This window comes from Erythrolamprus reginae, chromosome 1 (assembly GCF_031021105.1).
Source record: "Erythrolamprus reginae isolate rEryReg1 chromosome 1, rEryReg1.hap1, whole genome shotgun sequence".
In the NCBI taxonomy this organism is placed as follows: Eukaryota; Metazoa; Chordata; class Lepidosauria; order Squamata; family Dipsadidae; genus Erythrolamprus; species Erythrolamprus reginae.
In genome coordinates this window covers 416,847,172-416,863,194 of record NC_091950.1, presented here as the reverse complement: position 1 = coordinate 416,863,194, position 16,023 = coordinate 416,847,172, and the positions used below count along the sequence as shown (strand labels likewise).

Sequence of the window (16,023 nt, the reverse complement as noted above, 5' to 3'; positions counted from 1 at the left end):
CCGAGTCTTCGGAGAGGGGCGGCATACAAATCTAATAAATAAATAAATAAAATAAATAAATATAACAATCCACTTCTTTTCTTTAGGTCACCGATGAAGAAGTAGAATGGACCCCTTCCATGTTTTTAACGCTGCCTTCCGAAAAGCAGCAAGGTCACCCTTTGTCGTTGGTCTTACTGCACCTTTTAAGAACATCCGCTACTTCTCTGCGTGGAAGAAACCGCCGTTGTTGGAAGATCGGCCTCTCAAAGAAGTCGGCAACCCAGAAATCGCAGCTTCGCCACCGGGTCATTCCGCGGAAACGTCGGAACTTCAGGAAACTCCCAGGTTGAACTCCACACCGCGTCCTGGCGGGAAAAAGAACCTCCAGGCTGATGTCCTTCAGAATAAACCCTTCCCCAAATCCCGCACCAAAGCTCCGCCACCCACCACTGAAGAAGAATTCCGGAACCTGAGAAATGACGATTTTGTCTCCAAGTATAAAAAGCCGCAGAGAAGCCTTCTTCTCCCAAAAACGAATAAAGGCTCGGATATCTTGTTTGGGACTGCCCCCTGCTCCTTGGCCCTCGGAAGGTCCAAGCGGAAGTTTTTCCAGCTCTTCCTCAAAGCGAGCCAAGGCAAGATAGCTCCCGGGGCGGAAAAATTCTCCCGGTACGCCGAGGAACATGAGATCCCGGTCAAGAAAGTGCACCGGAAGGTCTTAGACGCCCTTTGTAAAGGGGGCGTCCATCAAGGGGTGTGCTTGGAAGCCTCCCCCCTTCGCCCCCTGGCGTGGCAGGAAGGGCCACTCCACCAAGCCCCCGTTGGCAAGGGGTCGCAGTGCATCTGGCTGGTTTTGGAGGGGATACACGACCCCATGAACTTGGGGGCGGTCCTGCGGACGGCGCACTTCTTAGGGGTCGACGGGATTGTGAGGAGTGAACGGAACAGGTGAGGCGGGGGTTTTAGGACTGGGGAAAAGCAATGTTGGTTGAACGATATTCCAGAAAATGTTGAACAAAAGAGAATCAGTTCGGTGAAGTGGTTAATGTGCTGGCCTGGAAACCAGGAGACGGGGAGTTTTAATCCCATCTTAGCCATGAGAGCCAACTAGGTGATTTATGGCCAATTATTAAGAGATGGTGATTTCTAATCCCACCTTAGTTGCCCCCCAACCAACGAGTGTTTTTAGTGTGATTTATTGAGTGAATGTTAATGAATGTTTTAATGTTAGAATTTTAAAAGATTTTTAATTATACTAATTGGATCAATTGTATTAGAATAGAATAGAATAGAATAGAATTTTATTGGCCAAGTGTGATTGGACACACAAGGAATTTGTCTTGGTGCATATGCTCTCAGCGCACATAGAAGAAAATATACATTTGTCAAGAATCATGGGGTACAACACTTAATGATTGTCATAGGGGTCAAATAAGCAATGAAGAAACAATCAATATTAATAAAAATCTTAGGATACAAGCAACAGTTACAGTCATACAGTGCTAAGTGGGAGGAAAAGGATGATAGGAATGATGAGAAAAACTAGTAGAAATAGAAGTGCAGATTTAGTAAAAAGTCTGACAGTGTTGAGGGAATTATTTGTTTAGCAGAGTGATGGTCGTTTGGGAAAAATCTGTTCTTGTGTCTAGTTGTCTTGGTGTGCAGTGCTCTGTAGCGACTTTTTGAGGATAGGAGTTGAAACAATTTGTGTCCAGGATGCGAGGGGTCCGTAAATATTTTCCCCACCCTCTTTTTGACTTGTGTAGTATACAGGTCCTCAATGGAAGTCAGGTTGGCAGCAATTGTTTTTTCTGCAGTTATTATAGAAACATAGAAGACTGACGGCAGAAAAAGACCTCATGGGCCATCTAGTCTGCCCTTATACTATTTCCTGTATTCTATCTTAGGATAGATATATGTTTATCCCAGGCATGTTTAAATTCAGTTACTGTGGATTTACCAACCACGTCTGCTGGAAGTTTGTTCCAAGGATCTACTACTCTTTCAGTGAAATAATATTTTCTCACGTTGCTTTTGATCTTTCCCCCAACTAACTTCAGGTTGTGTCCCCTTGTTCTTGTGTTCACTTTCCTATTAAAAACACTTCCCTCCTGAACCTTATTTAACCCTTTAACATATTTAAATGTTTCGATCATGTCCCCCCTTTTCCTTCTGTCCTCCAGAGTCCAGACTATACAGATTGAGTTCATTAAGTCTTTCCTGATACATTTTATGCTTAAGACCTTCCGCCATTCTTGTAGCCCGTCTTTGGACCCATTCAATTTTGTCAATATATTTTTGTAGGTGAGATCTCCAGAACTGAACACAGTATTCCAAATGTGGTCTCACCAGCATTCTATATAAGGGGATCACAATCTCCCTCTTCCTGCTTGTTATACCTCTAGCTATGCAGCCAAGCATCCTACTTGCTTTTCCTACCACCCGACCACACTGCTCACCCATCTGGAGACTGTCAGAAATCACTACCCTTAAATCCTTCTCTTCTGAAGTTTTTGCTAACACAGAACTGCCCATGCAATACTCAGATTGAGGATTCCTTTTCCCCAAGTGCATTATTTTACATTTGGAAACATGTCTTTTATATATGCTGTGAGCCCCCCCCCCCCCGAGTCTTCGGAGAGGGGCGGCATACAAATCCAATTAAACTAAACTAAACTAAACTTAGGCATGAAAGCCAGCTAGGTGACTTTAGTGCAATCACTAGGACGGGTCAGCAACCTGCGGCTCATGAGCCACATGTGGCTCTTTTATCCCTCTGCTTCAGCACACAACGTATTGAGCTTTTCTACCCCCGTTAGGCCAACCATGGATAAATCCAAGTAAAGAAAAGTTTCAGAATACTGTAAAACAGAACCTTTAAATCAACTATAGATGCTTGTTTTGTGGTTGCTCAGGAAATAGTCAGGCGCGGGAAAAGTTTTGTGGCTCCCGGTGTTTTCTGTGGGAAACGGGTGCAAATGGCTCTTTGTTTAAGTTTGCACTAGGACAACGATGGCCAACCTGTTTTGGTTCACGTGCCAAAAGTGTGTGTGCGTGCTAGCATGCGTGCATGTGCCCACACCCTTTCCCTCCCCCCCATGCATATGCAACCCCCCTGCGCATGCGCACAATGCCTCCATCCTTGTACATGTATACAGGCCTCACTGAAGCCTGGGACTTAAAAAAAGGCCCAACGGACCATACCGGAAGTTGGTAAAGCACACTTCTGGTTTGCCTGTTGTGCTGCTCTTTTTTGCACTCTGAGGCTTCAGGAAGCTTCCCCGAATCCTCCGGAGTGCAAAAAAAAAACAACACAAAGGGCAAACCGGAAGGGCATTTTCCAAACTTCCTGTTTGTCAGTTGGGTGGTTTTTTTGCATTCCGGGGCTTCAAGGAAGCGTCCAGAGGGCGAAACAACCTTCCCCAAAGTTGAAAATCGTGCCTTGGAGCTGACATAGGGCAACGTCTTACGGGTCCTCTGATATGGCTTTGTGTGCCACCGTTCGCCATCACAGCCCTAGTTTTAATTCTATTACTATCTGTTCTGCCGGGCTCTCTGGTAGAAGCCTCCTGAAAATTCACGGGTACAAATATCAGACACACACACACGTTTGAAAATTCAAAACAATGTCCTTTATCACAAAATTCAAAAGAAACAAAGCACTCTTTTTGTATTGCAAAGAGCACTCATCCCCAAAACAAACTTGTCGGCTGTACAAGTCCCTTAATCAGTCCTTAAGTACTTAGCTAGTAGCTGTGAAGAAACGTCACAGCCCTCCTTCTTCCCACAAAGTGAAACACACACACACACTTTACTCTGCTTTGGTGTCAAAGGTGTGAAGAATGCACAAACAAAGTTCAGACACAGCGAGGCCTGATCCTGAAGAACTGCGATCAGATAATCTTCCACAATGGCCAAACTAGGATGCTGCTATTTATAGCAGCAGCTCTAATTGCTGGAGCCCCACCCAAACGCAGGTGGCCTCTCTTATCTCCTGTAATATTTCCTCAATTGGTCTCTTCGATGCATAATTCTGCGCCTGCGTGGGTCTAACACTTTGTCATCCGAATCGACCGAAGATAAGGAAGATTGGCTTCCTGGGCTGTGTGCCAAGTCCCCCTCTTCCAAGTCACCCCCACCTTCTTCTTCGTCCGAGGAAACTGCACTCCCTGACTCTGCCGGCAACAAAACAGGCCTGTGACATGTTGATGTTTCCCCTGCCTCCACCTCCACATTCCCTGGGGCAGGAGCTGGGCCAGAGCCAACCACAACCAGATTACCTCAGGGACTGCCTTCTGCCGCACGAATCCCAGCGACCAGTTAGGTCCCACAGAGTGGGCCCTCTCTGGGTCCCGTCAACTAAACAATGTCGCTTGGCGGGACCCAGGGGAAGAGCCTTCTCTGTGGCGGCCCCGGCCCTCTGGAACCAACTCCCCCCAGAGATTAGAATTGCCCCCACCCTCCTTGCCTTTTGTAAACTACTTAAAACCCACCTCTGCCGCCAGGCATGGGGGAATTAAGATTTCTTCTCCCCCTAAGCTGTTACAATGGTATGCATAGTATGTTTGTATGTGTGTTTGGTTTTCTATATTAAGGGGTTTTAATTTGCTTTTAGTATTGGATTATTATTGTATATTGTCTATGATTGCTGTTAGCCGCCCCGAGTTTTCGGAGAGGGGCGGCATATAAATCCAATAAAACAATAAAACAAACAAACAACACTATTAGTCTTCTCATCGTTCCTATCATCCCTCACCTCCAACTTATGACTGTCTGACTATATCTTGTTGCTTGTATCCTTACCATTGATAGTAATATTGATTGCTTTCTGATTACTTATTTCTACCCTATGGCAATCATTAAGAGTTTTTTACCTCATGATTCTTGACAAATGTACCTTTTTCCTTTATGTACACTGAGAGCATCTGCATCAAAGACAAATTCCTTGTGTGTCCGATCATACTTGGCCTATAATAAAGAGTTCTATTCTATTCTATGCTATGCTATGCTATTCTATTCTATTGCATGCCTTCTAGCTGCTCTGGGGTCTGCCATGTCTCTCACTGAACCTGTAACCACACATTTCAGTCAGGATTTTGCAATTCTTGTTCTGCCGAGGTGTGTTTTCTAAATGTGTGGCTTTTGAGGTAGTTGTGAAGTTTTATCACCCTTTTTTGAGGGGTTCTTTTCTAAACTGTAGCTTTTCTATTGGCAGCTGCTCCCTGACGCCGGTTGTTAGCAAAGCCAGCTCGGGCGTCATGGAAGTTTTCGACGTATTTAGCACCGACGATGTTCAAGACCTCCTTAAGGTAAAAAAAACCTTCCTGTTCTTAATAACTCGCAAACTATCATCAGTGTGCAAATAATTGCTAAAAATGAAAAGAACAAAAACTCACTTAAGACATGTTTCGCTTAGAATCAGACATTTTGGGCTCAATTGTGGTCTTAAATCTACTTCAGTACCTGTTGCTGTAATTCAATAAACGACCATCAGATGGCAGCATTGGGCAACAGTTGGAATCAACCTCTCTCTCTCTCCTTTGTCAGTCCCTTTCTTTTTGTATCTCTCTTCCCCCCTCTTTCTCTCTTCCTCTCTTTTCCCTTCCTTTTTGTCTTTCACTCCCATTCTCCATCCCCCCTCCTTCTTTCTCTCTTTCCCCTCTATTTTTCTCTCTCTCCCTCTCTCTCTTCCTCCTCCTCTTCTTTTGTCTGTTACCCCCCCTCTCTCTCCCTCTCTTCTTCTTTCCCCTTTTTCTTTTTGTCTCACTTCTCTCCCTCCCCCTCTCTTTCTCCGTTCGTCTTTCTTTTTGTCTCTCTTCCCCATCTACTTCTTCCTGTTCCTCTCCCTCCCACCCTTTCTCTCTTTCTCTCTCTCTTTCTCACACACACACATACACGAAACCACAGTGCAAATTTATTTTATTTATTTATTTAATTATATTTCTATGCCACCCAACTCCCTAGGGACTCAGGGCGGCTCACAACAAAAAAAAAAACCAGGAATTAGTATAAAAACATTTCAATTTAAAATAATTCCAAATCCCTTTGATTGGTTTTTTCCCCACTGGTGCTCAAAATATCAGTTTTTCCCCAGGCATGAATTCGACCAGTTCGACTATCAGTTTCTAAGACAAATCAGGAGTAAAGTCAAATTTATAACCGGTTGGGGGATTCTGGGAATAGAAGTCCACCCATCTTCAAGCATGCTGGCTTGGAAATTCTGGGAATTTATCCATACATTTATTTATTTATTAAATCTTTATGCCTCCCATCTACCCCTTCTAAGGTGACTCTAAGTGGTTGGGAGATTCTGGGAGTTGAAGTACATCCACCTTTTAAAGTTGCTATGGTTGCTATGGTTGAGAAACTTTGGATTAGTCAATATAAGGTGCAAAAACGGTGCAAAAAAGGGCAACAAGTATGATCAAGGAAATGGAGCCCCTCCCTTATGAAACCAGGTTGCAATGCCTTGGTCTCTTCAGCCTTGAAAGATGGTGTTTAAGGGGTGACTTGATCGAAGTGTATAAAATCATGCATGGGATAGAAAAGGTGGATAGAGAAAAATTCTTTTCTCTATCCCACAATACTAGGACAAGGGGGCACTCCCTAAAGCTCACAGGTAAGAAAGTGAGGACAAATAAAGGGAAATATTTCTTCACCCAGAGGGTCCTTGGTTTATGGAATTCACTCCCAGAAGAGATCGTGACAGCTGTCAGCCTTGATAGCTTCAAGGCAGGATTAGACAGATTCATGGATGCCAAGTGTATCGGTGGTTATTGAAACAGATGCCCATGTGTCACCTCTATGTTGGTTGAGGCAGGCAGGGTTCCTTTGAGTACCATTTGCTGGGGATCAAGGGAAAGGGAGGGTTTTGCCTTCTCTTTCTGCTCAAGATCCCCATGGACAATTGGTGGGCCACTGAGTGACACAGAATGCTGGACTCGATGGGCTTTGGCCTGATTCAGCATGGCTCTTCTTATGTTCTTATGTTCTTACAAACTATTCTTATTTATTTATTTCCTAGATTAATGACTATGTTTTTATACAGTACAATACAAATCTTTATTACACTTCTAGCTCTGCGTAAGAGGGACATAATACAAACAATTAACTTTAAAATATTTCACTTGTTGGTCAATAATAATTTGTATTATGATAGCTTTACCTAGCCAAATATTAACATTGATTTTCATATTTTTATCTTATTTTATAGATTTTTTTAAAAGTAGTTTTTATTAAGTTACCAAAATATAAAAGACAATAACAAAGAACACAACCATCTTCACATTTGACATTTCTGTAACACCGAAAAAGAGATTTCCATGCATATATGTCCGTCTATCAAATTACTAATCTATCACAATAATAATTTCCATTGGTGTTAATATTTACAATTACTATTTATTTCTGGGTTTGTTTGTTTTATTTCTAGCCACAAAAGAATTGAGCTTTGTGTATAGAAAGTGAAATGTTGCACTGATCTGAAACTTGAGTGACTGGGTATGTCTACTTTAATGAAAAGAAGGACCAGGGGAGACATGATAGCAGTGTTCCAATAGCTCAATGGTTGCCACAAAGAAGAAAGAGTCAACCCATTCTCCAAAGCACCTGAGGGTAGAACAAGAAGCAATGGGTGGAAACTAAACAAGGAGAGGAGCAACTTAGAACTAAGGAGACATTTCCTGACAGAACAATTAATCAGTGGAACAGCTTATGAATGCTCCAACACTGGAAGTTTTAAAGAAGATGTTGGATAACCTTCTGTCTGAAGTAGTGTAGGGTTTCCTGCCTAAGCAGGGGCTTGAACTAGAAGACCTCCAAGGTCCCTTCCAGCTCTATTGTTGTTGTTGCGATGATGATGATGAGGTATAACAAGCAGGAAGAGGGAGATTGTGACTCCGCTGTATAGAGTGCCGGTAAGACCACATTTGGAATACTGTGTCCAGTTCTGGAGACCTCACCTACAGAAAAATAAAATTGAACAGGTCCAAAGGCAACCTACAAAAATGGTGGAAGGTCTTAAGCATAAAACATATCAGGAAAGACTTCATGAACTCAATCTGTATAGTCAGGAGGACAGAAGGGAAAGGGGGGACATGATCGAAACATTTAAATATATTAAAGGTTTAAATAAGGTTCAAGAGGGAAGTGTTTTTAATAGGAAAGTGAACACAAGAACAAGGGGACACAATCTGAGGTTAGTTGGGGGAAAGATCAGAAGCAACGTGAGAAAATATTATTTCACTGAAAGAGTAGTAGATTCTTGGAACAAACTTCCAGCAGACCTGGTTGGTAAATCCACAGTAACTGAATGTAAACATGCCTGGGATGAACATAGATCCATACTAAGATAAAATACAGGGAATATTGTAAGGGGAGACTAGATGGACCATGAGGTCTCTTTCTGCCGTCACCTTCTATGTTTCTATGATGATGGTGATGGTGATGATAATGATCTCTTTCCATCCCCCCCCCCTCCCAAGACAAAATCCGAAGAAGGCTGGGAAATTCTCGGGACAGTTGGGCATGGAAAGAATGCAGAAGAAATTCCAGTGGTCACTTGCTCAAACTTTCGTTGGACTGGACCGACCGTACTGTTAATCGGTAGGTATCTTTTTCCCATGGAGTAGAGCTGGGGGGGACGGGACGGACAACAGTAAGTCAAAGGAGATCGGTCCTGTTGAATAACTTCACACACATCTGGAATCTGACCGTGTTTTTATCGTAGTCAGACTGTAAGGTGAAATTTAAGAAGAGCCACCAATTAAACCCTGAATCCTGGATGAATAGAAAACAGCGTAAAGGAATATTTTTTTATTCTTCTCTTCCTTCTATTTTGCTTCCTCCTTCTCTTTTTCTCTTTCCTTTTCTTTCTGTCCTTCTCTTTCTCCTCTTCCCCTTTCCTCTTTCTTTTCGCTCTCTTTCCTTTCACTTATCTCCCTCTCTCCTTCCCCTTCTGTTTCTCTTCTTTCTCTCCTTCCCCTTTCTCTCCCCCCTCTCCTTCTTCCCACCCTCCCTCCCTTCCTTTTTTCTCTTCTTTTCTCCCTCTTCTCCCTTTTTCCTCTTCCTTCCCTCCTTCCTTCTCTATTCTTCTCCTTCCTTCCTTCCTTCCTTTTTTCCTTCCTCCCTCCCTCTTCCTTCCTTCCTTTCTGTTTTTCCTCTTCTTTTCCAACTCTCCTCCCTTACTTATTTTCCCTTCCTTCCCACCTTCTCTCTTCTTTTCTCCTTCCTTCCTTCCTCACTCCCTCCCTTTCTCCTCCTCCTTCCTTCCTTCCTTCCTTCCTTTCTTTTCTACCCTCCTCCCTTTCTTCTTTTTGCTTCCTTTCCTCTTTCTCTCTTCTTTTCTCCTTCTTTCCTTCTCCTATCTCTTTCCATCCTTTTCCTTCCTTCCTTTCTTCCTTTCCTCCCTCCCTCCTCCCTTCCCTCCCTCCCTCCCCCCTTCCTTCCTTCCTTACTCAGTTCCTCCTCCTTCTTCCTTCCTTCCTTCCTCACTCAGTTCCTCTTCCTTCCTTCCTTCCTTCCTTCCTTCCTTTCTTTCTTTTCTACCCTCCCTTTCTTTTCACTTCCTTTCCTCCTTCTCTCTTCTTTTCTCCTTCTTTCCTTCTATCTCTTTTCATCCTTTTTCTTCTTTCTTTCCTTCTATCCTTTTCCTTTGCTTCTCCTTCCCTCCTTCACTTCTCCTTCTTGCCTCCTTTTTCTTCATATTATTATTATCTTATCTTTCCTATCTTTCCAACTCAAGGCAGCAAACATACTAATTCTCCTGTCTCCTGTTTTCATTGCAACGAGGTGGGTGGGGTCAAGAAGTTGATCTTTGAGCAATACCATCCATGTTTCTGGAATCATTTCCTTTATAACAAATGTTTCCAATCCACTTTTCCCCTTTGCAATTAGGGCTGAAGCTATTGTTTCAGAAAAGTGATTTTATATATTTATTCATTTTTTTAGTTCATTGCTTTAGCACATTCTTTTTAAAATGTCTCTTCCTCCTGCCTCCTTTGGTCATCTAATTCTGAGAACAAATTCGAAGACAGAGGTCTGAACTGCAGCATCTGCTCCTGTTTCGCTGGGTGGCAGTTTAATTGCTAATCAATCGAAAGCTCTAATTAAACTTTCGCTTGTCGTGTTGGCCTAGTAACTGTGCTGAAGTGATCGGGGAAAGGAAGAGAGTTACGGACTTCAGGGTCTGCCGGGAGGATTTTATATATTTACTTATTTATTTGGATTTGTATGCCGCTCAACTCTCAAGGGACGCTGGGCGGGCATCCTATAAAGCCCTACATGGTTCAGGACCTGGTTACTTACGGGACCGTCTTCTGCTGCATGAACCCCAGTGACCGGTCAGGTCCCACAGAGTCGGCCTTCTCCAGGTCCTGTCAGCTAGACAATGTCGTCTGGCGGGACCTAAGGGAAGAGCCTTCTCTGGTGGCCCCAGCCCTCTGGAATCAACTTCCTCCAGAGATTCGCACCGTCCCCAGCCCCCTACTCTCCTGGCCTTCCGAAAGGCTTTAAAATCTCACCTTTGCCGGCAGGCTTAGGGCTGTAGGGTGTTAGGGTGTAGGGTCTAATAAATTATTCTTGTTCTTGTTCTTGTTATTATTATTATTATATTATTATTATTATTATTATTATTATTATTATTATTATTATTATTATTATTATTATGTCAATACAACACAGCAAACGAGATCACTATGCTGGATTTCGTATTTCATCACCAGTCGGGCGAATTATGTTTGCCGATCCCAGTAAAGCGGCCTTTTGCAATTGACAGATGGAGATTTTGTCAATTCCGATGGTTTTCAAATGTCCGCTGAGATCCTTTGGCACTGCACCCAGCGTGCCAAGGACCACTGGGACCACTTTCACAGGCTTATGCCAGAGTCGTTGCAGCTCGATTTTTAGATCTTCGTATTTCACTAATTTCTCTAGCTGCTTCTCCTCAATCCTGCTGTCTCCTGGGATTGCGATGTCGATGATCCATACTTTCTTTTTCTCCACGATCACAATGTCTGGTGTGTTATGCTTCAGAATTCGGTCAGTCTGAAGTCCCACAGTAGTTTTGCTTGCTCACTTTCTACCATTTTTTCGGGCTTATGATCATTATTATTATTGTTGTTGTTGTTATTATTATTGTTACTACTACTACTACTACTACTACTACTACTACTACTTACTACTACTACTACTAAACCTAGCTCCAGCCATCGACTGGAATGTATATATGGGATGAATATGGATGATTGTTTTTAATGTATTGGAGTTTTAGATGTAATTTTAAATTTAGATTTCCTATATATTTGCATATTTATTTTGTGTGTGAGCCTCCCTGAGTCTGTGGAGAAGGGCAGCATAGAAATCCAATCAATCAATCAATCAATCAATCAATCAATCAATCTGCTGTTGGGAACTGCTTGTAACCATAGACTGGGCTTGAATAAACAGATTGGCTGGAAGACACCCAGCAAACTTCTGTGGCTAAAGATAACCTCAAATGTGGGTCTCCCGGCTCCTTGTCTGACCTTCCCCACTGCCCCTCAACAGACGTGGGTTTGAGAGGGAGGGACCAGGCCAGAAGCCACAAGCTCCTCAGCCCCACATCTTGGTCTCTCTCTCTCTCTCTCTCTCTGGGTCTCAAGCAGAAAGCAATCGAAGGAAGTTGTATTACAACAAAGAATCGAACAAACTCCACTTTGAATCTCTAGATTTACATTGCTATTTTTTCCCCTCCTTATGACACGTGGAATAACAGGAAATGAAGGTTACGGCCTGTCGCCAGAGACACGAAGGCTATGCCACAGGATGCTGACCATCTCGCCGGGAAGAGATTTGGAATTTGGGGTGGAGTCCTTGAATGTGTCCGTGGCAACCGGTAAGAGGATTTGTCTTCTCTCTCTCTGTGTGACCTTTTGTGTTTTGCTTCTCCTTCCTCCTCCTCCTCCTCCTCCTCCTCCTCCTCCTCCTCCTCCTCCTCCTCCTCCTCCTCCTCCTCCTCTTCTTCTTCTTCTTCCTTCTTCCTTCTTCTTCCTTCTTCCTTCTTCTTCCTTCTTCTTCCTTCTTCTTCTTCCTTCTTCTTCCTTCTTCTTCTTCTTCCTTCTTCTTCTTCTTCCTCCTTCTTCTTCTTCTTCTTCTTGCTCTTCTTCTTCTTGCTCTTCTTCTTCTTCTTCTTGCTCTTCTTCTTCTTCTTCCTCTTCCTATTATTATTATTACTATTATTATTATTCCTTCCTTCTCGCCATCCCCCCTATCTTTTTTCCTATCCACCCCCCTTCCACCCTCCCTCCCTATTTATTCACTTTTTTCCTTCTCTCCTCCTCCTCCCTCCATCCCATCTTTTATTCTATCTTCCCCCTTCTTTCTTTTCTTCCTTCTTGCCTTCTCTCCTATCTTTTTTTCTATCTACCCCTCCCTCCCTCTCTCTTTATCCACCTTCTTTCCTTCTCTCTATTCACCTTCCTTACTTTCTCCCTGTCCCCCTTTCTCCCTTCTTTCTCTTTATCCACTTTCCTTCCTTCTCTCCTCTTCCTCCTCCCTCCATCCCATCTTTTATTCTATCTGCCTCCTTCCTTCTTTTCTTCCTTCTTGCCATCCCTCCTATCTTTTTTCTATTTACCCACTCCCTCCCTCTCTATCCATCTTCTTCCCTTCTCTATTCACCTTCCTTCTTTCCTCCCTCCCTTTTTTATCTTTATCCACCTTCTCTCCTCCTCCTCCCTCCATCCCATCTTTTATTCTGTCCACCGCCTTCCTTCCTGCCTTCCCTCCCATCTTTTTTTCTATCCACCCCTTCTTCCTCCCTCTCTGTTCACCTTCTTTCCTTCTCTCTATTCAACTTCTTTCCCCTCTCCCTCTCTCCCTTTTTTCTCTTTATTCACCTTTCCTTCTCCTCCTCCTTCCATCCAATCTTTTATTCCACCCCTTCCTTCCTTCCTTCCTTCCTTCCTTCCTTCCTTCCTTCCTTCCTTCCTTCCTTCCTTCCTTCCTTCCTTCCTTCCTCCCTCCCTCCCTCCCTCCCTCCCTCCCCGTCTCTCCCATCTTCTTTTCCTATTCACCTTCTTTCCTTCTCTCTACCTTCCTCCCTGCTTTCTCTTTTTCCTTTCAACCCCCCTGTTCTGCTTTGGGCCCACCGGATCGGAACCAAAAAGCCTCCACGAACAAGGATTTCATTCAAACACTTTTTATATATTTAAAGTTACAGACCAAAGCAGATTTTTCAGTTCATGTTGGCAGAGGACCCGCTCCAACTGTCCAGGAGATAACACAGGCCAGCATCCAAGAGGCAGCCCATTATCACATTCTTTCTTTTAGATAACGTCCGTAAATCACTCACATAACCTCACAGGTCACCAGATTTATTTTCATTCCCATACATCAGCAACTCTACATAATGTTTAAAGGAGCCACAGCAGTTTCTCAGCATGGCATTTCTGGAACTCCGAATCTCCGTGACATATGTTGCAACTCCACTCCTCTTTACCCAGAAACCCTCCCTTATATACAGACTGGGCGTGACCAACTGTTTCCTAGAGCTATAACTGACCAGACCTTTCCCCATAAACTACTTTCTAAAACTTTTTCTATAAAGCTGTTCTGGTCTGCTTCTAAACCTTCTGACATGGGAATCTAATAGCGGCTCTTGATCCTCAATGTCCTCCTCCCCCTCTGAGTCAGACATTGCCATTCTTGGGGTTTCTACAGTCTCTGGAGGTTCCTCAGGTTCCAGCTGTCCCTCACTCTCACTCTCTGATTCAGCTGGCAAGAACGCCGGCTTAGGGCACCAAGGCGGGCTCCTCAGAATCTGTCACTGACTCGATCATGGACCATTCACAACACCCCCTTCCAATGTTCCCTCTAATTTTTTTTTTGGTGTGGGCGGAAATGTATAGTGTCTGAGCGGCAGTCCCTTTGGACTGGGCGGCATAGATGTATAAATAATAAATAAATAAATAAATACCCTTCTTTTTTATTAAAATAAATTAATAATAAAACAAAACCAAAATCTATTACTATTATTACTATCTTCTCTTTTTCCATCCCTGTCTCCTCCCCCCTTGTGTGTGTGTGTGTGAACTCTTGAACCATTTCCAATATCAGGTGAGCTATTGGAAATGGTTCAAGCATTCACACACACACACACAAACACACACAAACGGCTGGGGTTTTTTCTCTGTGTTATTATTTGGGTGCTTTTTACCATATGCTTTAAATCCAGAGTCATTTCTCTCTCTCCTCCTCCTCCTCTTTCTCTCTCTCTCTTTTTCTCACTTTCTCTCTCCCTCTCTTTCTATCTCTCTCCCTCTTGCTCTCTCTTGTTTTCTTTCTCTCTTTCTATTGCTTTCTTTCTCTCACTCTTTCTTTCTATCTCTTGCTTTCTTTCTCTTCTCTCTCTTACTATCTCTCTCCCTCTCTCTCTCTCTTTCTCAGTTACTTTCTCTCTCCCTCTCTCTCCCTCTCTGTCAGCGAGGGGGCTGCGAGAGCGCTTTCTCCGAGCACTTCGGGAACGCCTGCCCTGCCTCTACTGCAGCCCCCTTGCTGAAAGGTCCGGGACGAAAGCGCTCCCAGCAGCGAAGGGGCTGCAAGAGGGGCAGGGCGGGCATTCCCCAAGCGCGTGGAGAAAGCCCTCTCTCGCAGCCCCCTGGCTGGCAGCGCAGAAGTGGAGAAGAAGAAGCTGCAGCCACTGCCGCGAGAGAAGTCGTGCCCAAAGGCAGGAGGTGGCGGTGGAGGAGAGGGGGCGGATCGGGCAGGCGGGGGACAGCGTCGAGAGGCCAGGGGCGCGAGGGGGCTGGAGGCACCGTGGGGAGGCAAGGGCGGCCGCGGCTCCCTTCCCTTCTACTGCCGGCGCCTCCATGCCCCCGCACCCCCCCGTGGGCTGGCAGGGGGATGGGGAGTGTGCGCCCGTGGAAAAGGGTGCATGGGGGGTATTTTGGGGCGCGCGCCTGCGCACGCGCGCAGCTTACAGGGAACACTGCCCCCTTCCTCTTTTTTAAAAAACTCTTTCAGGCATCCTTTTGCATGCGATATGCAACCAGAGAAATAATCACCCCCAAATTACTGCATCTGAAGGAGAAGGATCAGAGTCTACTACGGCTGCAACAGACGGCAAGCAGGAAAGTCAGGTGGATGAACCTCCTGGCCGAGAACGAATTTCAGACGGCTGAAGAAATCTGCGCCTCCGAGAGGAACCCCTAAAATGGAGGCAACCAGGCCAGTGGGGTGCGTTTCCACCCCACGTTCGTTGGTCCTTTATCTGGGATTTTGGGGGGTACCTGGCAACCTCTTTTGCAAAATTTGAAGAGCGTCTTTGTCCTTCCTGAAGACAATAAACACCTTCCTTTGTACCTGTTATGCCCGCGTGTCCCAACCGCCCGTAATTTCAGGGTAATTAGTCCAAAAAGACACACACCACACGATAGAAGGAAAACCAAAAGTCTTTATCTACAGAAAAGCAGAAAAAAACTCCCTTTTTAAATGTCAAAGGGATTTTCTGGTACACACAAGGCACAGGTTAAATGCAATCCAATTTCTCACCTAGTAACTGGGAAATTGAGTCCAATTCTAAAGTCCAGAAAGTCCACACATAGTCTAGAACAGGGAAACAGCAAAACCACGATCTTGACGAAACTATGAATCAGATAAACTTCCACAAGGCTAAACCAGCACGCTGCTTTTTTTATCTGTAGCACTAATTACAGCAGCCCTCCCAACCACAGGTGGCCTCACTTATCTCCTGTAATAATCCTTCAGCTAATTACCCCATTAGTAAACCATCATCATCATTATCGGTAGATTCAGAAGGGGAGGCATTCATAGATGTTCGCAGACGTACGTTGATGTCAAGGAAGGAACAACTGTGCAAGTATTATAGGAAATAAGGGAGAACACCTGTGGCTGGGGCAATTAGGCTAATGGGGCTGCTGATGGATTGCCAGCGTTGTTGCCTTTCGGCGTGGGAGTTTATCAGTTTGGAGAGAGAGAGAACTGTATTTTATGTCAGGATTTTACAAGGACTGAACTGTTCCAAGATTTTACCAGGACTCTTGG

General features: G+C 44.3%; 1 protein-coding gene across 1 annotated transcript; it reads left to right on the top strand.

Annotated features, from left to right (window-relative positions):
• Window positions 1-84: 84 nt before the first annotated feature.
• MRM1 (mitochondrial rRNA methyltransferase 1) lies at window positions 85-15,325 on the top strand. The gene is made up of 5 exons (XM_070735292.1): window positions 85-930; window positions 5,198-5,291; window positions 8,466-8,586; window positions 11,735-11,854; window positions 14,983-15,325. Exons 1-5 carry the CDS (start codon window positions 107-109, stop codon window positions 15,138-15,140), a joined length of 1,317 nt encoding a protein of 438 aa, XP_070591393.1. The 5' UTR covers window positions 85-106; the 3' UTR covers window positions 15,141-15,325.
• The last annotated feature ends 698 nt before the right edge of the window (window positions 15,326-16,023 follow it).